Source organism: Conger conger, chromosome 16, assembly GCF_963514075.1.
Source record: "Conger conger chromosome 16, fConCon1.1, whole genome shotgun sequence".
NCBI lineage: Eukaryota > Metazoa > Chordata > Actinopteri > Anguilliformes > Congridae > Conger > Conger conger.
This window is the reverse complement of record NC_083775.1, coordinates 8,170,005-8,192,418: the sequence shown is the minus strand read 5'-3', so window position 1 is coordinate 8,192,418 and position 22,414 is coordinate 8,170,005. Positions and strand designations below refer to the sequence as shown.

Sequence of the window (22,414 nt, the reverse complement as noted above, 5' to 3'; positions counted from 1 at the left end):
TGTAAATCAATGTCTTTGCCTCCAGGACTATTTTTCCATGCTGGCCAGGATATCAAGTCTTCGTAAATGTGTGAGGACTTCGGCTCTGACTGCCTCCCAGTCATCAGTGCTGTAGTTCTGCAAACAAAAGAACGTGTTCATTCAGACTAACATATGTGATCATGTTTAATTGGGCAGATACAGATTACAGATATAATGTTTATATCTGTAACATAGGGATTGAGCAGTATCTGTGTTCACCCCATAATCTGCATCAGGGTCTAGATACAAACCTGGAACTGGCTTCATGGAACAGGGTAAACTATAAGTTTTGTACACAACAGAAAATTCCAGTTTTAAATGCATATGTTTAGTCAGGGAACTGGCGACATGGCAATCTTATCAAGCAATTAATCAATAAACAAACAAATGAATGAGCCATCCAGTTAATATTGAGTGCAAATTGTTGGTTTAATGTTATTGAAAACGGATTTGTATCGTCATTCTTACCTTGCTTTCCAGGAGCATTCTCTTGAAATATGTTTTTATTTTCTTAAACGAACTTGCGTGAGATGCCCGGGACTTGAGTATCCTTATCTGTGCAGACAAAAAATAAAATAAAATAAATAAAAACCTGATGAGTCACTGTAATTTAAATGTTTAATTGACAACTATACATAATTTACGCCGATTATCAGCGGTACTCTTTATCGTGTCCTTTAGGCCTATTCTGAAAAGAAGATGTAAAGTTTTGACTTACGCATTGTTTCAGCTCCGAAGCCTGACGATTGAGGTTGAGTTGGAACATCTGAAAGTTTTTTTGGTCCCAAGTAACAGTGTCACATTTGCCATTAATAAAGAGCTCTTTTATATTGTTTATGACTTCGTGGATGAAGAAGACGCGTTCTTCAGCCTGTACAGGAGAAATCGTGTTGGCATTTAGTTCAATGTGAGGTTCGGGAATATCGCTATTTAAACGTGATTCTGAGCGTAGGCTTTTCAGATCATCAGTTTTTTTTCCCCATTTTCATATTACTTAGGAAAAAAAAAGATACATGTTTAAATGAAATCAATTTCGAAAATACGTCCACATTTTGGAATAAATAGAAATTAAAATGTTATGAATGCTTAAATTAGTCCTGTACACAGAAACATGTCATGTAATGTCAGTGTTGGACATGGCATGACAGATGTGCTCTTGAAGAGCCGTCAGGAGAAATTCGAACCGGATTCAGAATAGTTTGATGCAGACATACAAAAGAGATTTAAAACTGTTAATATAACCATATGATATTAAAACAATACCTGCATATTTTCAGCATGTTCGTGGAGCCTGTTCAGGATTTGAGCACTGGTTTTTCGTTGTGTATTTCCATCGCCCTTCAGAAGAAAACGTGTAATTTCAGAAACAGCAATGGGACATTACAATAATGGGCGAGAAGATAATATGTTTACATGTTAACACTCCCCCCGAAAAAAGGTCCATGAACACAGGACAATATTCCCAAAATAACGTTCTCTTGTCGAAAAGTTTTGTCTAATGTCTTGATATTGTAAGCCTGTCATGAATCATTTTTAATCGATACTTACCATCTGTTCAAGCAGTTGTATGGAGTGATAGCTGATCACTTTGAAATTGCTTTGAGAGCCTTTTTCTCGAGGCTGCATCCAGGTGCACCCTTGAGCAAAGCTCCAGCTCAAGAGCGTCAGAGTGCAGTACATCCCAATGGCCTTTAGGTGCATTATTGTGCTTTCGTTTAGGGAAACCAACGGCGGCGCCGAGCGAAGTGGAGTTGCTTTGTGTTTGAGCGAAGATCCGAGCCGAACCGAGACGATACGATAATAATCCAGGTAAGCGACCTGTGTCTTGCTTGCTCCTCTCGAGTCTTGATGTTTTCTGAGCCCTTCTTCCACATCGCGTCGGTTGATAAACAGACTCCATGAATGATGTTCAAAAAGTGAAATTGCAGCACGTAGAAGTTCCCTCGAGGTTTCAGGTCTTGCATACCTTGTTTTCGCTTTTACGGTATGAATGGAATGTGATAACCTGTACAGCCGGACGAAAGATCGGACGTCTTGAAAACCATTTCTGCTGACGTTGGAGTTTCTAAAGCATCATTAATATGTTGTTTTTTCTGACAATTATACTGATTAGAAGTAAACTGTGGTAAGAGTAACAGCAGAAATGGCGAATTAGATCTGGCGTTTTTTTTGTTTTATTTACCTCCCACGCAAACTATTGGCAACATGAATATTTTTGAAAAAAATAAATGAATATGTTTATGTTTTTTATGGGGTGGTGTGCCACACTATATACGATATGCGTATGAGATCAGACATATACTGTAGGTTCAGTAAGCAATTCAGTAACTTTTGGAATTTATTTCTCAATTGAATTAAATTCGAAATGACAGGGCATGACTTTCAGGTCATCACTTCAGGAATCTCTGTCCTTATCAGACATGTGCTTGACTGTATCTGCATTTTTCCATGATAGACAAGTAACTTTTTTCAAGCATCGAAAAAACTTCATTTACAAACATTGTTGCTGTTGTGATGGGAATGACACCATATATGGGACAGGTATATTTTATATAAAAATCAATTAACTGGTGTATTTATGGTACATTTTGTAGTAAATGTAATGAAAAGGAAAGAAAGGATATAAAAGTAGCCACTGAACAGCGGGGTCGCCTCTGAGCCCAAACGTAACGAATGTCCTGATAATTGAAGTTCTGGCTTATTTCAGGAAATGTACACAAAGAAGATGAAGTATATGGGAAGGGTTGAGTGAAATAGTATACTTGCTTGATTAATATACTTATGACATTTGAATTTGTCGTTCAAAGATGAATATGAGACAAAATTACAGACAACCAGCCTTGAGAATCAGCAGTTTTTTCCAGTTATGTTTCGATCTGGTAATTGTGGTTTCCGGGGGAAGGCTTTGATTTAAGCCTGGTGTTCATGACACTGTTCTTGAAATAATCCTGAAATATGGGGACATTATAATCCTGAAATATGGGGACATTATAATCATTGAGTTTGGGGACATTATAATCCTGGAATATGGGGACAGCCTATGCCATCACAGGTCTACCGCCATGTTTAACCTTTAGCCACAGGCGTTGTGGGCTGGCAGTTTATGATGGCTTCCTCCCACTTTCTCCAAACAACCAAATTCAACTTTTGTTTTCTTTCAGGCAAAGCCAGGTAAGATCATCCTTTGTCACAATTTGGAATTTCTGGTTGAATTCCTGATGGAATTCCTTGGGTGCTCCCTGGGAATTTCCTCAGCATGCAGCCATTCATAGTATCGTGCCGAGTTGTGGTGGAATGCTACGTCGAGGAGAGGATGTGCTCACCTGTAGTCCGGTGTGGACCTTTTGAGGGGTCTCTAAGGTTCATGTGTATGATGTGTTTACATAATACCTGTAGGCCTTTAAATGGTTATATCTTTCTGGTTTATGGTTACAATGGCTGTTAAATGCATCAGCTCAGGTGAATATGTGAAAAGCTTGAGCAAAGATTAAAATATGTGGGGGGGTTCTAGTCCCCCTAACCGGGCTATGAATGAACCCTCCCCCTCCCTCCACCATCTGTGATCTAAACCACCCCCCGGTCCCCCATAATGATGTCAGTGGATCTAAAGTATGATGTACACTTTGCTCTTTAGTAAGATATAAAAATGTGACGATATATGAAGGCGGAAAACAGGCAAGGTGTGTTTTGGTTCATAAAAGTCTAAAGTGTGTACTTAATGGAAAGCACCTCTTCCAACATTTCTTCTTTCTCTGGAGCCCATACAGTCAGTGAGCTGTGGACTGCAAACCGCAGTAGACTGCACTTCCCCCACTGACCAGAGGGGTCGCCTGTGAGCCCTAAAGTAACAAATGCCCTCATAACTGAAGCTCTGGTGTCATGGATAATGCTGAAGTCAGTTATGCGTTATTGAACAGCGGTTATACTCAAATCTATGTCTCGGAATTTCTGCTGGATTTCATTCTTTCCCTCGAACCAGGGCTAATTTACACCTGGGACAGCAGATGAGTTAAATCTCTGACCAGTTGCTGGCATTAATCAGTCAGTGGCAGCAGCCTTGTTACCAGCAGTACTACTGGCCTTGAGGCCCACATTTGAGCATCCCTGCTGTACAGGGTTACCTGTCGACATCACCAGTGACATCATTAGCAGTGAAATCATAGCACTGAGAGTTAGAGACTTGGCTATGTACATTTCATGGGGGCCCCCAGAACAGACTTAACGTTTTTGTGCGACAAAACCACAACTCCTAAATACATGTACATTGTGACATTTTCACAAAATGTAAAACAGCGAGAATTCTGAGAATATAAACATTTTATTAAATTGCATAACCATTTCAAAAACACTTTTGTGTTCTTGTTAGTAATACATTCACAATATCAGGCTTTGTTTGCTTTTTTCTTTCAGTACCATAAAAAATTGGTGCATGTTTAAAGTAAGATATCGCCATAAATAAGTCCCTATTCATAAATAAAGAGAAAATAAATTAAAACATGTTAATAAATAAGTACACATGTATAAATAAATAGAAAATTAAGTTAAAACATTTGTATAAATAAGTCCACATTAATAAATGAATCGAAATTTCATGATTACATATATTTGATGCAACACAGTATATGTTTAACAGTTATACCGAAACGCGCAATCCTTTTTGCGCCTATGTTGCAGTGCTGGGAGTGTCCATTGGTTCTTTTACGCTTTCTGTAAATCAATGTCTTTGCCTCCAGGACTATTTTTCCATGCTGGCCAGGATATCAAGTCTTCGTAAATGTGTGAGGACTTCGGCTCTGACTGCCTCCCAGTCATCAGTGCTGTAGTTCTGCAAACAAAAGAACGTGTTCATTCAGACTAACATATGTGATCATGTTTAATTGGGTCTACATCTTTAACATAGGGTGTGAGCAGTATCTGTGTTCACCCCATAATCTGCATCAGGGTCTAGATAGAAACCTGGAACTGGCATCATGGAACAGTGTAAACTATAAGTTTTGTACACAACAGAAAATTCCAGTTTTAAATGCATATGTTTAGTCTGGGAACAGGCAACATGGCCATCTTATCAAGCAATGAATCAATAAACAAACAAATGAATGAGCAATCCAGTTAATATTGAGTGCAAATTGTTGGTTTAATGTTATTGAAAACGGATTTGTATCGTCATTCTTACCTTGCTTTCCAGGAGCATTCTCTTGAAATATGTTTTTATTTTCTTAAACGAACTTCCGTGAGATGCCCGGGACTTGAGTATCCTTATCTGTACAGACAAAACAACCAAAAAAAAAACAGGAAAACCTGATGAGTCACTGTAATTTAAATGTTTAATTGACAACTATAAATAATTTACGCCGATTATCAGCGGTACTCTTTATCGTATCCTGTAAACCTATTCTGAAATAAAGATGTAAAGTTTTGACTTACGCATTGTTTCAGCTCCGAGGCCTGACGATCGAGGTTGAGTTGGAACATCTGAAAGTTTTTTTGGTCCCAAGTAACAGCGTCACATTTGCCATTAATAAAGAGCTCTTTTATATTGTTTATGACTTCGTGGATGAAGAAGACGCGTTCTTCAGCCTGTACAGGACAAATGGTGTTGGCATTTAGTTTAATGTGAGATTCGGGAATATTGCTATTTAAACGTGATTCTGAGCGTGTGCTTCTCAGATCATCCGTTTTTTATACATTTTTATGTTACTTAGAACTAAAAAAGATACATGTTGAAATGAAATCAATTTCGTAAATACCTCCACATTTTTGAATGAATAGAAATTCAAATGTTATGAATGCTTAAATTAGGCCTATATACAGAAACATGTCATGTAATGTCAGTGCTGGACCTGGCATGACAGATTGAAAAGCCCTCATGAGAAATTCGCACAGGATTCAGAATAGTTTGAGGCAGACATAGAAAAGAGATTTAAAAAAGTGAATATAATCATATAATCTTAAAACAATACCTGCATATTTTCAGCATGTTCGTATAGCCTGTTCAGGATTTGAGCACTGGTTTTTCGTTGTGTATTTCCATTGCCCTTCAGAAGAAAACATGTGTAATTTCAGAAACAGCAATGGGACATTACAATTATGGGCGAGAAGATAATATGTTTACATGTTAACACTCCCCCCGAAAAAAGGTCCATGAACACAGGACAATATTCCCAAAATAAGGTTCCTCTTGTCGAGAAGTTTTGTCTAATGTCTTGATATTGTAAGTCTGTCATGAATAATTTTTAATCGATACTTACCATCTGTTCAAGCAGTTGTATGGAGTGATAGCTGACCACTTTGAAATTGCTTTGAGAGCCTGCACCCTTGAGCAAAGCTCCAGCTAAAGAGGGTCAGAGTGCAGTACATCCCAACGGCCTTTAGGTGCATCATTGTGCTTTCGTTTAGGGAAACCAACGGCGGCGCCGAGCGAAGTGGAGTTGCTTTGTGTTTGAGCGAAGATCCGAGGCGAACCGAGGCGATACGATAATAATCCAGGTAAACGATCTGTGTCTTGCTTGCTCCTCTCGAGTCTTGATGTTTTCTGAGCCCTTCTTCCACATCGCGCCGGTTGATAAAGGCCTCCATGAGTGATGTTCAAAAAGTGAAATTGCAGCAGGTAGAAGTTCCCTGGCGGTTCAGGTGTTGCATACCTTGTTTTCGCTTTTACGGTATGAATGGAATGTGATAATCTGTAAAGCCGGACGAAAGATCGGACGTCTTGAAAACCATTTCTCCTGACGTTGGAGTTTCTAAAGCATCATTAATATGTTGTTTTTTCTGACAATTATATTGATTACAAGTAAACTGCGGTAAGAGTTGCAGCAGAAATGGCGAATTAGATCTGGCGTTTTTTTTGTTTTATTTACCTCCCACGGAAACTATTGGCGACATTAATATTTTTGAAAAAAATAAATGAATATGTTTATGTTTTTAATGGGGTGGTGTGCCACACTATATACGATATGCGTATGAGATCAGACATATACTGTAGGTTCAGTAAGCAATTCAGTAACTTTTGGAATTTATTTCTCAATTGAATTAAATTCGAAATGACAGGACATGACTTTCAGGTCATCACTTCAGGAATCTCTGTCCTCATCAGACATGTGCTTGACTGTATCTGCATTTTTCCATGATAGACAAGTAACTTTTTTCAAGCATCGAAAAAACTTCATTTACAAACATTGTTGCTGTTGTGATGGGAATGACACCATATATGGGACAGGTATATTTTGTATCAAAATAAATTAACTGGTGTATTTATGGTACATTTTGTAGTAAATGTAATGAAAAGAAAAGGAAGGATATAAAAGTACCCACTGACCAGCAGGGTCGCCTCTGAGCCCAAACGTAGCGAATGTCCTGATAACTGAAGCTCTGTCTTATTTCAGGAAATGTACACAAAGAAGATGAAATATATGGGAAGGGTTGAGTGAAATAGTATGCTTGCTTGATTAATATACTTATGACATTTGTATTTGTCGTTCAAAGATGAATATGAGAAAAAAGTACAGACAACCAGCCTTGAGATTCAGCCGTTTTTTCCAGTTATGTTTCGATCTGGTAATTGTGGTTTCCGGGGAAGGCTTTGATTTAATCCTGGTGTTCATGACACGGTTCTTGAAATAATCCTCAAATATGGGGACATTATAATCCTGGAATATGGGGACAGCCTATGCCATCACAGGTCTACCGCCATGTTTAACCGTTAGCCACAGGCGTTGTGGGCTGGCAGTTTATGATGGCTTCCTCCCACTTTCTCCAAACAACCAAATTCAACTTTTGTTTTCTTTCAGGCAAAGCCAGGTAAGATCATCCTTTGTCACAATTTGGAATTTCTGGTTGAATGCCTGATGGAATTCCTTGGGTGCTCCCTGGGAATTTCCTCAGCATGCAGACATTCATAGTATCGTGCCGAGTTGTGGTGGAATGTTACGTCGAGGAGAGGATGTGCCCTCCTGTAGTCCGGTGTGGACCTTTTGAGGGGTCTCTCAGGTTCATGTGTATGATGTGTTTCCATATTACCTGTAGGCCTTTAAATGGTTATATCTTTCTGGTTTATGGTTACAATGGCTGTTAAATGCATCAGCTCAGGTGAATATGTGAAAAGCTTGAGCAAAGATTAAAATATGTGGGCGGGTTCTAGTCCCCCTAACAGACACCTGGGACAACAGGTGAGTTAAATCTCTGGCCAGTTGCTGGCATTAATCAGTCAGTGGCAGACACCTGGGACAGCAGGTGAGTTAAATCTCTGGCCAGTTGCTGGCATTAATCAGTCAGTGGCAGCAGCCTTGTTACCAGCAGTACTACTGGCCTTGAGGCCCACATTTGAGCATCCCTGCTGTACAGGGTTACCTGTCGACATCACCAGTGACATCATTAGCAGTGACATCACAGCACTGAGAGTAAAGACTTGGCTATATACACTACATGGAGAGCCCCAGAACAGACTTAACATTTTTGTGCGACAATACCAACACCCTTAAATACATGCAAATTGTGACATCTTCATAAAATGTAAAACAGCGAGAAATCTCAGAATATAAACATTTTATTAAATTGCATAAATATTTCAAAAATAACACTTTTGTGTTCTTGTTAGTATTACATTCACAATATCAGGCCTTGTTTCCTTTTTTCTTTCAGTACCATTAAAAAAGTACACATGTATAAATACATAGAAAATTAAGTTAAAACATTTGTATGAATGAGTCCAGATTCATAAATAAATAGAAATTTCATGAATACATATATTAGATGCAACACAGGATATGTTTAACAGTTATACAGAAACGCGCAATCCTTTTTGCGCCTATGTTGCAGTGCTGGGAGTGTCCATTGGTTCCTTTACGCTTTCTGTAAATCAATGTCTTTGCCTCCAGGACTATTTTTCCAAGCTGGCCAGGATATCAAGTCTTCGTAAATGTGTGAGGACTTCGGCTCTGACTGCCTCCCAGTCATCAGTGCTGTAGTTCTGCGAACAAAAGAACGTGTTCATTCAGACTAACATATGTGATCATGTTTAATTGGGCCTACATCTGTAACATAGGGAGTGAGCAGTATCTGTGTTCACCCCATTAAACCATGTATCTGCATCAGGGTCTAGATAGAAACCTGGAACTGGCGTCATGGAACAGTGTAAACTATAAGTTTTGTACACAACAGAAAATTCCAGTTTTGAATGCATATGTTTAGTCAGGGCGGCACGGATGGTGCAGTGGGTAGCACTGCCGCCTCACAGCAAGGAGGTCCTGAGTTCGAATCCCCGTCGGCCGGGGCCTCTCTGTGCGGAGTTTGCATGTTCTCCCCGTGTCTGCGTGGGTTTCCTCCGGGTACTCCGGTTTCCTCCCACAGTCCAAAGACATGCAGGTTAGGCTGATTGGAGAGTCTAAATTGCCCATAGGTATGAGTGTGTGAGTGAATGGTGTGTGTGCCCTGTGATGGACTGGCGACCTGTCCAGGGTGTATTCCTGCCTTTCGCCCAATGTATGCTGGGATAGGCTCCAGCCCCCTGCGACCCTGTTCAGGATAAGCGGGTTCAGATAATGGATGGATGGATGGATGGATGGATGTTAAGTCAGGGAACTGGCGACATGGCAATCTTATCAAGCAATGAATCAATAAACAAACAAATATATGAGCAATCCAGTTAATACTGAGTGCAAATTGTTAATTTAATGTTCTTGAAAACGGATTTGTATCGTCATTCTTACCTTGCTTTCCAGGAGCATTCTCTTGAAATATGTTTTTATTTTCTTAAACGAACTTCCGTGAGATGCCCGGGACTTGAGTATCCTTATCTGTGCAGACAAAAAAAATGACCTGATGAGTCACTGTAATTTAAATGTTTAATTGACAACTATACATAATTACTATACATAATTTACGCCGATTATCAGCGGTACTCTTTATCGTGTCCTTTAGGCCTATTCTGAAAAGAAGATGTAAAGTTTTGACTTACGCATTGTTTCAGCTCCGAAGCCTGACGATCGAGGTTGAGTTGGAACATCTGAAAGTTTTTTTGGTCCCAAGTAACAGTGTCACATTTGCCATTAATAAAGAGCTCTTTTATATTGTTTATGACTTCGTGGATGAAGAAGACGCGTTCTTCAGCCTGTACAGGAGAAATCGTGTTGGCATTTAGTTCATTGTGAGGTTCGGGAATATCGCTATTTAAACGTGATTCTGACCGTGTGGTTCTCAGATCATCAGTTTTTTTCCCCCATTTTCATGTTACTTAGAACAAAAAAAAAGATACATGTTGAAATGAAATCAATTTCGTAAATACGTCGAAATTTTTGAATAAATAAAAATTAAAATGTTATGAATGCATAAATTAGGCCTGTACACAGAAACATGTCCTGTAATGTCAGTGTTGGATATGGCATGACAGATGTGCTCTTGAAAAGCCGTCAGGAAAAATTCTAACCGGATTCAGAATAGTTTGATGCAGACATACAAAAGAGATTTAAAAATGTTAATATAATCATATAATCTTAAAACAATACCTGCATATTTTCAGAATGTTCGTAGAGCCTGTTCAGGACTTGAGCACTGGTTTTTCGTTGTGTATTTCCATCGCCCTTCAGAAGAAAACATGTGTAATTTCAGAAACAGCAATGGGACATTACATTTATGGGCGAGAAGATAATATGTTTACATGTTAACACTCTCCCCGAAAAAAGGTCCATGAACACAGGACAATATTCCCAAAATAAGGTTCCTCTTGTCGAGAAGTTTTGTCTAATGTCTTGATATTGTAAGTCTGTCTTGAATAATTTTTTATCTATACTTACCATCTGTTCAAGCAGTTGTATGGAGTGATAGCTGACCACTTTGAAATTGCTTTGAGAGCCTTTTTCTCGAGGCTGCATCCAGGTGCACCCTTGAGCAAAGCTCCAGCTCAAGAGCGTCAAAGTGCAGTACATCCAAACGACCTTTAGGTGCATTATTGTGCTTTCGTTTAGGGAAACCAACGGCGGCGCCGAGCGAAGTGGAGTTGCTTTGTGTTTGAGTGAAGATCCGAAGCGAACCGAGGCGATACGATAATAATCCAGGTAAGCGATCTGTGTCTTGCTTGCTCCTCTCGAGTCTTGATGTTTTCTGAGCCCTTCTTCCACATCGCGCCGGTTGATAAACCGCCTCCATGAATGATGTTCAAAAAGTGAAATTGCAGCAGGTAGAAGTTCCCTGGCGGTTTCAGGTCATGATTACCTGTTTTTCGCTTTTAAGGTATGAATGGAATGTGATAACCTCTTCAGCCGGACGAAAGACCGGACGTCTTGAAAACCATTTGTCCTGACGTTGGAGTTTCTAAAGCGTCATTAATTTGTTGTTTTTTCTGACTATTATATTGATTACAAGTAAACTGCGGTAAGAGCAGCAGCAGAAATGGCTTATTAGATCTGGCGATTTTTTATTTTATTTAGCCTACCTTCCACGCACACTATTGGCGACATTAATATTTTTGAAAAAAATAAATGAATATGTTTATGTTTTTTATGGGGTGGTGTGCCACACTATTTACGATATACGTATGAGATCAGACATATACTGTATGTTCAGTAAGCAATTCAGTAACTTTTGGAATTTATTTCTCAATTGAATTAAATTCGAAATGACAGGACATGACTTTCAGGTCATCACTTCAGGAATCTCTCTCCTCATCAGACATGTGCTTGACTGTATCTGCCTTTGATAGACAAGTAACTTTTTTCGAGAATAAAAAAAACTTAATTTACAAACATTGTTGCTGTTGTGATGGGAATAACACCATATATGGGACAGGTATATTTTGAATCAAAATAAATTAGCTGGTGTATTTATGGTACATTTTGTAGTAAATGTAATGAAAAGAAAAGGAAGGATATAAAAGTACCCACTGACCAGCGGGGTCGCCTCTGAGCCCAAACGTAATGAATGTCCTGAGAACTGAAGCTCTGGCTAATTTCAGGAAATGTACACAAAGAAGATGAAATATATGGGAAGGGTTGAGTGAAATAGTATACTTGCTTGATTAATATACTTATGACATTTGAATTTGTTGTTCAAAGATGAATATGAGACAAAAGTACAGACAACCAGCCTTGAGAATCAGCAGTTTTTTCCAGTTATGTTTCGATCTGGTAATTGTGGTTTCCGGGGGAAGGCTTTGATTTAATCCTGGTGTTCATGACACTGTTCTTGAAATAATCCTGAAATATGGGGACATTATAATCCTGAAATATGGGGACATTATAATCATTGAGTTTGGGGACATTATAATCCTGGAATATGGGGACAGCCTATGCCATCACAGGTCTACCGCCATGTTTAACCGTTAGCCACAGGCGTTGTGGGCTGGCAGTTTATGATGGCTTCCTCCCACTTTCTCCAAACAACCAAATTCAACTTTTGTTTTCTTTCAGGCAAAGCCAGGTAAGATCATCCTTTGTCACAATTTGGAATTTCTGGTTGAATTCCTGATGGAATTCCTTGGGTGCCCCCTGGGAATTTCCTCAGCATGCAGCCATTCATATTATCGTGCCGAGTTGTGGTGGAATGCTACGTCGAGGAGTCCGGTGTGGACCTTTTGAGCGGTCTCTAAGGTTTGTGTGTATGATGTGTTTACATAACACCTGTAGGCCTTTAAATGGTTATATCTTTCTGGTTTATGGTTACAATGGCTGTTAAATGCATCAGCTCAGGTGAATATGAGAAAAGCTTGAGCAAAGATTAAAATATGTGGGGGGGTTCTAGTCCCCCTAACAGACACCTGGGACAGCAGGTGAGTTAAATCTCTGGCCAGTTGCTGGCATTAATCAGTCAGTGGCAGTAGCCTTGTTACCAGCAGTACTACTGGCCTTGAGGCCCACATTTGAGCATCCCTGCTGTACAGAGTTACCTGTCGACATCACCAGTGACATCATTAGCAGTGACATCACAGCACTGAGAGTAAAGACTTGGCTATATACACTACATGGAGGGCCCCAGAACAGACTTAACATTTTTGTGCGACGAAACCACAACGCTGAAATACATGCAAATTGTGACATCTTTATAAAATGTTAAACAGCGAGAATTCTCAGAATATAAACATTTTATTAAATTGCATAAACATTTCAAAAATAACACTTCTGTTTTCTTGTTAGTATTACATTCACAATATCAGGCTTTGTTTGCTTTTTTCTTTCAGTACCATTAAAAATAGGTGCATGTTTAAAGTAAGACATCTACATAAATAAGTTCATATTCATAAATAAATAGAAAATAAATTAAAACATGTAAATAAATAAGTACACATGTATAAATACATAGAAAATTAAGTTAAAACATTTGTATAAATAAGTCCACATTCATAAATAAATAGAAATTTCATGAATACATATATTTGATGCAACACAGGATATGTTTAACAGTTATACAGAAACGCGCAATCCTTTTTGCGCCTATGTTGCAGTGCTGGGAGTGTCCATTGGTTCTTTTACGCTTTCTGTAAATCAATGTCTTTGCCTCCAGGACTATTTTTCCAAGCTGGCCAGGATATCAAGTCTTCGTAAATGTGTGAGGACTTCGGCTCTGACTGCCTCCCAGTCATCAGTGCTGTAGTTCTGCAAACAAAAGAACGTGTTCAATCAGAATAATATTTTTGATCATGTTTAATTGGGCCTACATCTTTAACATAGGGAGTGAGCAGTATCTGTGTTCACCCCATAATCTGCATCAGGGTCAAGATACAAACCTGGAACTGGCTTCACGGAACAGTGTAAACTATAAGTTTTGTACACAACAGAAAATTCCAGTTTTAAACGGATATGTTTAGTCAGGGAACTGGCGACATGGCAATCTTATCAAGCAATTAATCAATAAACAAACAAATAAATGAGCCGTCCAGTTAATATTGAGTGCAAATTGTTGGTTTAATGTTATTGAAAACGGATTTGTATCGTCATTCTTACCTTGCTTTCCAGGAGCATTCTCTTGAAATATGTTTTTATTTTCTTAAACGAACTTGCGTGAGATGCCCGGGACTTGAGTATCCTGATCTGTGCAGACAAAAAAAAAAAAAAAAAAAAGACCTGATGAGTCACTGTAATTTAAATGTTTAATTGACAACTATACATAATTTACGCCGATTATGAGCGATACTCTTAATCGTGTCCGGTAGGCCTATTCTGAAAAGTAGATGTAAAGTTTTGACTTACGCATTGTTTCAGCTCCGAAGCCTGACGATCGAGGTTGAGTTGGAACATCTGAAAGTTTTTTTGGTCCCAAGTAACAGTGTCACATTTTCCATTAATAAAGAGCTCTTTTATATTGTTTATGACTTCGTAGATGAAGAAGACGCGTTCTTCAGCCTGTAGAGGAGAAATCGTGTTGGCATTTAGTTCAATGTGAGGTTCTGGAATATCGCTATTTAAACGTGATTCTGAGCGTGTGCTTCTCAGATCATCAGTTTTTCCCCCCCATTTTCCTGTTACTTAGAACTAAAAAAGATACATGTTGAAATGAAATCAATTTCGTAAATACGTCCACATTTTTCAATGAATAGAAATTCAAATGTTATGAATGCTTAAATTAGGCCTGTACACAGAAACATGTCATGTAATGTCAGTGTTGGACATGGCATGACAGATGTGCTCTTGAAAAGCCGTCAGGAAAAATTCTAACCGGATTCAGAATAGTTTGATGCAAACATACAAAAGAGATTTAAAAATGTTAATATTATCAAATAATCTTAAAACAATACCTGCATATTTTCAGAATGTTCGTAGAGCCTGTTCAGGACTTGAGCACTGGTTTTTCGTTGTGTATTTCCATCGCCCTTCAGAAGAAAACATGTGTTATCTCAGAAACAGCAATGGGACATTACAATTATGGGCGAGAAGATAATATGTTTACATGTTAACACTCCCCCCGAAAAAAGGTCCATGAACACAGGACAATATTCCCAAAATAAGGTTCCTCTTGTCGAGAAGTTTTATCTAATGTCTTGATATTGTAAGTCTGTCTTGAATAATTTTTAATCGATACTTACCATCTGTTCAAGCAGTTGTATGGAGTGATAGCTGACCACTTTGAAATTGCTTTGAGAGCCTTTTTCTCGAGGCTGCATCCAGGTGCACCCTTGAGCAAAGCTCCAGCTCAAGAGCGTCAGAGTGCAGTACATCCAAACGACCTTTAGGTGCATTATTGTGCTTTCGTTTAGGGAAACCAACGGCGGCGCCGAGTGAAGTGGAGTTGCTTTGTGTTTGAGCGAAGATCCGAGGGGAACCGAGGCGATACGATAATAATCCAGGTAAGCGATCTGTGTCTTGCTTGCTCCTCTCGAGTCTTGATGTTTTCTGAGCCCTTCTTCCACATCGCGCCGGTTGATAAACGGCGTCCAGGAATGATGTTCAAAAAGTGAAATTGCAGCAGGTAGAAGTTCCCTGGCGGTTTCAGGTCTTGATTACCTGTTTTTCGCTTTTAAGGTATGAATGGAATGTGATAACCTCTACAGCCGGACGAAAGATCGGACGTCTTGAAAACCATTTGTCCTGACGTTGGAGTTTCTAAAGCGTCATTAATTTGTTGTTTTTTCTGACTATTATATTGATTACAAGTAAACTGCGGTAAGAGCAGCAGCAGAAATGGCTTATTAGATCTGGCGATTTTTTATTTTATTTAGCCTACCTTCCACGCACACTATTGGCGACATTAATATTTTTGAAAAAAATAAATGAATATGTTTATGTTTTTTATGGGTTGGTGTGCCACACTATTTACGATATACGTATGAGATCAGACATATACTGTAGGTTCAGTAAGCAATTCAGTAACTTTTGGAATTTATTTCTCAATTGAATTAAATTCGAAATGAGAGGACATGACTTTCAGGTCTTAACTTCAGGAATCTCTCTCCTCATCAGACATGTGCTTGACTGTATCTGCATTTGATAGACAAGTAACTTTTTTCGAAAATCAAAAAAACTTAATTTACAAACATTCTTGCTGTTGTGATGGGAATAACACCATATATGGGACAGGTATATTTTGAATCAAAATAAATTAGCTGGTGTATTTATGGTACATTTTGTAGTAAATGTAATGAAAAGAAAAGGAAGGATATAAAAGTTCCCACTGACCAGCGGGGTCGCCTCTGAGCCCAAACGTAATGAATGTCCTGATAACTGAAGCTCTGCCTAATTTCAGGAAATGTACACACAGAAGATGAAATATATGGGAAGGGTTGAGTGAAATAGTATACTTGCTTGATTAATATACTTATGACATTTGAATTTGTCGTTCAAAGATGAATATGAGACAAAAGTACAGACAACCAGCCTTGAGAATCAGCAGTTTTTTCCAGTTATGTTTCGATCTGGTAATTGTGGTTTCCGGGGGAAGGCTTTGATTTAATCCTGGTGTTCATGACACTGTTCTTGAAATAATCCTGAAATATGGGGACATTATAATCCTGAAATATGGGGACATTATAATCATTGAGTTTGGGGACATTAGAATCCTGGAATATGGGGACAGCCTATGCCATCACTGGTCTACCGCCATGTTTAACCGTGGGCCACAGGCGTTGTGGGCTGGCAGTTTATGATGGCTTCCTCCCACTTTCTCCAAACAACCAAATTCAACTTTTGTTTTCTTTCAGGCAAAGCCAGGTAAGATCATCCTTTGTCACAATTTGGAATTTCTCCTTGGGTGCTCCCTGGGAATTTCCTCAGCATGCAGCCATTCATATTATCGTGCCGAGTTGTGGTGGAATGCTACGTCGAGGAGTCCGGTGTGGACCTTTTGAGGGGTCTCTAAGGTTTGTGTGTATGATGTGTTTACATGACACCTGTAGGCCTTTAAATGGTTATATCTTTCTGGTTTATGGTTACAATGGCTGTTAAATGCATCAGCTCAGGTGAATATGTGAAAAGCTTGAGCAAAGATTAAAATATGTGGGGGGGTTCTAGTCCCCCTGACAGACACCTGGGACAACAGGTGAGTTAAATCTCTGGCCAGTTGCCTGCATTAATCAGTCAGTGGCAGCAGCCTTGTTACCAGCAGTACTACTGGCCTTGAGGCCCACATTTGAGCATCCCTGCTGTACAGGGTTACCTGTCGACATCACCAGTGACATCATTAGCAGTGACATCACAGCACTGAGAGTAAAGACTTGGCTATATACACTACATGGAGGGCCCCAGAACAGACTTGACATTTTTGTGCGACAAAACCAACACCCTGAAATACATGCAAATTGTGACATCTTCATAAAATGTAAAACAGCGAGAATTCTCAGAATAGAAACATTTTATTAAATTGCATAAATATTTCAAAAATAACACTTTTGTGTTCTTGTTAGTATTATATTCTCAATATCAGGCCTGGTTTGCTTTTTTCTTTCAGTACCATTAAAAATTGGTGCATGTTTAAAGTAAGACATCTACATAAAAAAGTTCATATTTATAAATAAATAGAAAATAAATTAAAACATGTAAATAAAAAAGTACACATGTATAAATACATAGAAAATTAAGTTAAAACATTTGTATAAATAAGTCCACATTCATAAATAAATAGAAATTTCATGAATACATATATTTGATGCAACACAGGATATGTTTAACAGTTATACAGAAACGCGCAATCCTTTTTGCGCCTATGTTGCAGTGCTGGGAGTGTCCATTGGTTCTTTTACGCTTTCTGTAAATCAATGTCTTTGCCTCCAGGACTCTTTTTCCATGCTGGCCAGGATATCAAGTCTTCGTAAATGTGTGAGGACTTCGGCTCTGACTGCCTCCCAGTCATCAGTGCTGTAGTTCTGCGAACAAAAGAACGTGTTCATTCAGACTAACATCTTTGATCATGTTTAATTGGGCCTACATCTGTAACATAGGGATTGAGCAGTATCTGTGTTCACCCCATAAAACCATGTATCTGCATCAGGGTCAAGATACAAACCTGGAACTGGCATCATGGAACAGTGTAAACTATAAGTTTTGTAAACAACAGAAAATTCCAGTTTTAAATGCATATGTTTAGTCAGGGAACTGGCAACATGGCAATCTTATCAAGCAATGAATCAATAAACAAACAAATAAATGAGCAATCCAGTTAATATTGAGTGCAAATTGTTGGTTTAATGTTATTGAAAACAGATTTGTATCGTCATTCTTACCTTGCTTTCCAGGAGCATTCTCTTGAAATATGTTTTTATTTTCTTAAACGAACTTGCGTGAGATGCCCGGGACTTGAGTATCCTTATCTGTGCAGACAAAAAAAACAACAAAAAAAAACAGGAAAACCTGATGAGTCACTCTAATTTAAATGTTTAATTGACAACTATACATAATTTACGCCGATTATCAGCGGTACTCTTTATCGTGTCCTTTAGGCCTATTCTGAAAAGAAGATGTAAAGTTTTGACTTACGCATTGTTTCAGCTCCGAGGCCTGGCGATCGAGGTTGAGTTGGAACATCTGAAAGTTTTTTTGGTCCCAAGTAACAGCGTCACATTTGCCATTAATAAAGAGCTCTTTATTGATAATCCTGAAATATGGGGACATTATAATCATTGAGTTTGGGGACATTAGAATCCTGGAATATGGGGAAAGCCTATGCCATCACAGGTCTACCGCCATGTTTAACCATTAGCCACAGGCGTTATGGGCTGGCAGTTTATGATGGCTTCCTCCCACTTTCTCCAAACAACCAAATTCAACTTTTGTTTTCTTTCAGGCAAAGCCAGGTAAGATCATCCTTTGTCACAATTTGGAATTTCTGGTTGAATGCCTGATGGAATTCCTTGGGTGCTTTCTGGGAATTTCCTCAGCATGCAGACATTCATAGTATCGTGCCGAGTTGTGGTGGAATGCTACGTCGAAGAGAGGATGTGCTCTCCTGTAGTCCGGTGTGGACCTTTTGAGGAGTCTCTCAGGTTCATGTGTATGATGTGTTTCCATAATACCTGTAGGCCTTTAAATGGTTATATCTTTCTGGTTTATGGTTACAATGGCTGTTAAATGCATCAGCTCAGGTGAATATGTGAAAAGCTTGAGCAAAGATTAAAATATGTGGGGGGGGTTCTAGTCCCCCTAACAGACACCTGGGACAACAGGTGAGTTAAATCTCTGGCGAGTTGCTGGCATTAATCAGTCAGTGCCAGACACCTGGGACAACAGGTGAGTTAAATCTCTGGCCAGTTGCTGGCAGCAGTCAGTGGCAGCACCCTTGTTACCAGCAGTATTACTGGCCTTGAGGCCCACATTTGAGCATCCCTGCTCTACAGGGTTACCTGTCGACATCACCAGTGACATCATTAGCAGTGACATCACAGCACTGAGAGTAAAGACTTGGCTATATACACTACATGGAGAGCCCCAGAACAGACTTAACATTTTTGTGCGACAATACCACAACCCTCAAATACATACAAATTGTAACATCTTCACAAAATGTAAAACAGCGAGAAATCTCAGAATATAAACATTTTATTAAATTGCATAAACATTTCAAAAATAACACTTCTGTTTTCTTTTTGGTATTACATTCACAATATCAGGCTTTGTTTGCTTTTTTCTTTCAGTACCATTAAAAATAGGTGCATGTTTAAAGTAAGACATCTACATGAATAAGTCCATATTCATAAATAAATAGAAAATAAATTAAAACATGTAAATAAATAAGTACACATGTATAAATACATAGAAAATTAAGTTAAAACATTTGTATAAATAAGTCCACATTCATAAATAAATAGAAATTTCATGAATACATATATTTGATGCAACACAGGATATGTTTAACAGTTATACAGAAACGCGCAATCCTTTTTGCGCCTATGTTGCAGTGCTGGGAGTGTCCATTGGTTCTTTTACGCTTTCTGTAAATCAATGTCTTTGCCTCCAGGACTATTTTTCCATGCTGGCCAGGATATCAAGTCTTCGTAAATGTGTGAGGACTTCGGCTCTGACTGCCTCCCAGTCATCAGTGCTGTAGTTCTGCAAACAAAATAACGTGTTCAATCAGACTAATATTTTTGATCATGTTTAATTGGGCCTACATCTTTAACATAGGGAGTGAGCAGTATCTGTGTTCACCCCATAATCTGCATCAGGGTCTAGATACAAACCTGGAACTGGCTTCATGGAACAGGGTAAACTATAAGTTTTGTACACAACAGAAAATTCCAGTTTTAAATGCATATGTTTAGTCAGGGAACTGGCGACATGGCAATCTTATCAAGCAATTAATCAATAAACAAACAAATAAATGAGCCATCCAGTTAATATTGAGTGCAAATTGTTGGTTTAATGTTATTGAAAACGGATTTGTATCGTCATTCTTACCTTGCTTTCCAGAAGCATTCTCTTGAAATATGTTTTTATTTTCTTAAACGAACTTGCGTGAGATGCCCGGGACTTGAGTATCCTTATCTGTGCAGACAAAAAATAAAATAAAATAAATAAAAACCTGATGAGTCACTGTAATTTAAATGTTTAATTGACAACTATACATAATTTACGCCGATTATCAGCGGTACTCTTTATCGTGTCCTTTAGGCCTATTCTGAAAAGAAGATGTAAAGTTTTGACTTACGCATTGTTTCAGCTCCGAAGCCTGACGATCGAGGTTGAGTTGGAACATCTGAAAGTTTTTTTGGTCCCAAGTAACAGTGTCACATTTGCCATTAATAAAGAGCTCTTTTATATTGTTTATGACTTCGTGGATGAAGAAGACGCGTTCTTCAGCCTGTACAGGAGAAATCGTGTTGGCATTTAGTTCAATGTGAAGTTCGGGAATATCGCTATTTAAACGTGATTCTGAGCGTAGGCTTTTCAGATCATCAGTTTTTTTTCCCCATTTTCATATTACTTAGAAAAAAAAAAGATACATGTTGAAATGAAATCAATTTCGTAAATACGTCCACATTTTGGAATAAATAGAAATTAAAATGTTATGAATGCTTAAATTAGTCCTGTACACAGAAACATGTCATGTAATGTCAGTGTTGGACATGGCATGACAGATGTGCTCTTGAAGAGCCGTCAGGAGAAATTCGAACCGGATTCAGAATAGTTTATGCAAACATACAAAAGAGATTTAAAAATGTTAATATTATCATATAATCTTAAAACAATACCTGCATATTTTCAGAATGTTCGTAGAGCCTGTTCAGGACTTGAGCACTGGTTTTTCGTTGTGTATTTCCATCGCCCTTCAGAAGAAAACATGTGTAATCTCAGAAACGGCAATGGGACATTACAATTATGGGCGAGAAGATACTATGTTTATATGTTAACACTCCCCCCGAAAAAAGGTCCATGAACACAGGACAATATTCCCAAAATAAGGTTCCTCTTGTCGAGAAGTTTTGTCTAATGTCTTGATATTGTAAGTCTGTCATGAATAATTTTTAATCGATACTTACCATCTGTTCAAGCAGTTGTATGGAGTGATAGCTGATCACTTTGAAATTGCTTTGAGAGCCTTTTTCTCGAGGCTGCATCCAGGTGCACCCTTGAGCAAAGCTCCAGCTCAAGAGCGTCAGAGTGCAGTACATCCCAACGGCCTTTAGGTGCATTATTGTGCTTTCGTTTAGGGAAACCAACGGCGGCGCCGAGCGAAGTGGAGTTGCTTTGTGTTTGAGCGAAGATCCGAGCCGAACCGAGGCGATACGATAATAATCCAGGTAAGCGATCTGTGTCTTGCTTGCTCCTCTCGAGTCTTGATGTTTTCTGAGCCCTTCTTCCACATCGCGCCGGTTGATAAACGGCCTCCATGAGTGATATTCAAAAAGTGAAATTGCAGCAGGTAGAAGTTCCCTGGCGGTTTCAGGTCATGCAATCCTTGTTTTCGCTTTTAAGGTATGAATGGAATGTGATAACCTATACAGCCGGACGAAAGATCGGACGTCTTGAAAACCATTTCTCCTGACGTTGGAGTTTCTAAAGCGTCATTAATATGTTGTTTTTTCTTACTATTTTATTGATTACAAGTAAACCGCGGTCAGAAGTAGCAGCAGAAATGCCTCATTAGATCTGGCCTTTTTTTAAATTTTATTTACCTCCCACGCAAACTATTGACGACATTAATATTTTTGAAAAAAGTGAATGAATATGTTTATGTTTTTTATGGGATTGGTGTGCCACATTATATCCGATATACGTATGAGATCAGACATATACTATAGGTTCAGTAAGCAATTCAGTAACTTTTCGAATTCATTTCTCAATTGAATTAAATTCGAAATGACAGGACATGACTTTCAGGTCATCACTTCAGGAATCTCTGTCCTCATCAGACATGTGCTTGACTGTATCTGAATTTTTCCATGATAGACAAGTAACTTTTTTCAAGCATTGGAAAAACTTTATTTACAAACATTGTTGCTGTTGTGAAGGGAATGACACCATATATGGGACAGGTATATTTT

The 22,414-nt window shown here is 38.6% G+C and overlaps 3 protein-coding genes across 3 annotated transcripts; all 3 read right to left on the bottom strand.

Moving 5' to 3' along the window:
- Positions 1-27: 27 nt before the first annotated feature.
- Positions 28-1,722, bottom strand: LOC133114359 (interferon a3-like). Its single transcript, XM_061223665.1, has 5 exons — positions 1,570-1,722; positions 1,285-1,359; positions 740-892; positions 490-576; positions 28-117 (listed from the first exon to the last, which is right to left on the bottom strand). The coding sequence occupies exons 1-5, from the start codon at positions 1,720-1,722 to the stop codon at positions 28-30; spliced, it is 558 nt and encodes a 185-aa protein (XP_061079649.1).
- An 11,789-nt stretch (positions 1,723-13,511) lies between these two features.
- On the bottom strand, positions 13,512-15,181 carry LOC133114353 (interferon a3-like). The gene is made up of 5 exons (XM_061223658.1): positions 15,029-15,181; positions 14,741-14,815; positions 14,196-14,348; positions 13,950-14,036; positions 13,512-13,601 (listed from the first exon to the last, which is right to left on the bottom strand). Exons 1-5 carry the CDS (start codon positions 15,179-15,181, stop codon positions 13,512-13,514), a joined length of 558 nt encoding a protein of 185 aa, XP_061079642.1.
- Positions 15,182-19,889: 4,708 nt separating this feature from the next.
- On the bottom strand, positions 19,890-21,562 carry LOC133114346 (interferon a3-like). Its single transcript, XM_061223651.1, has 5 exons — positions 21,410-21,562; positions 21,122-21,196; positions 20,578-20,730; positions 20,328-20,414; positions 19,890-19,979 (listed from the first exon to the last, which is right to left on the bottom strand). Exons 1-5 carry the CDS (start codon positions 21,560-21,562, stop codon positions 19,890-19,892), a joined length of 558 nt encoding a protein of 185 aa, XP_061079635.1.
- Positions 21,563-22,414: the final 852 nt, after the last annotated feature.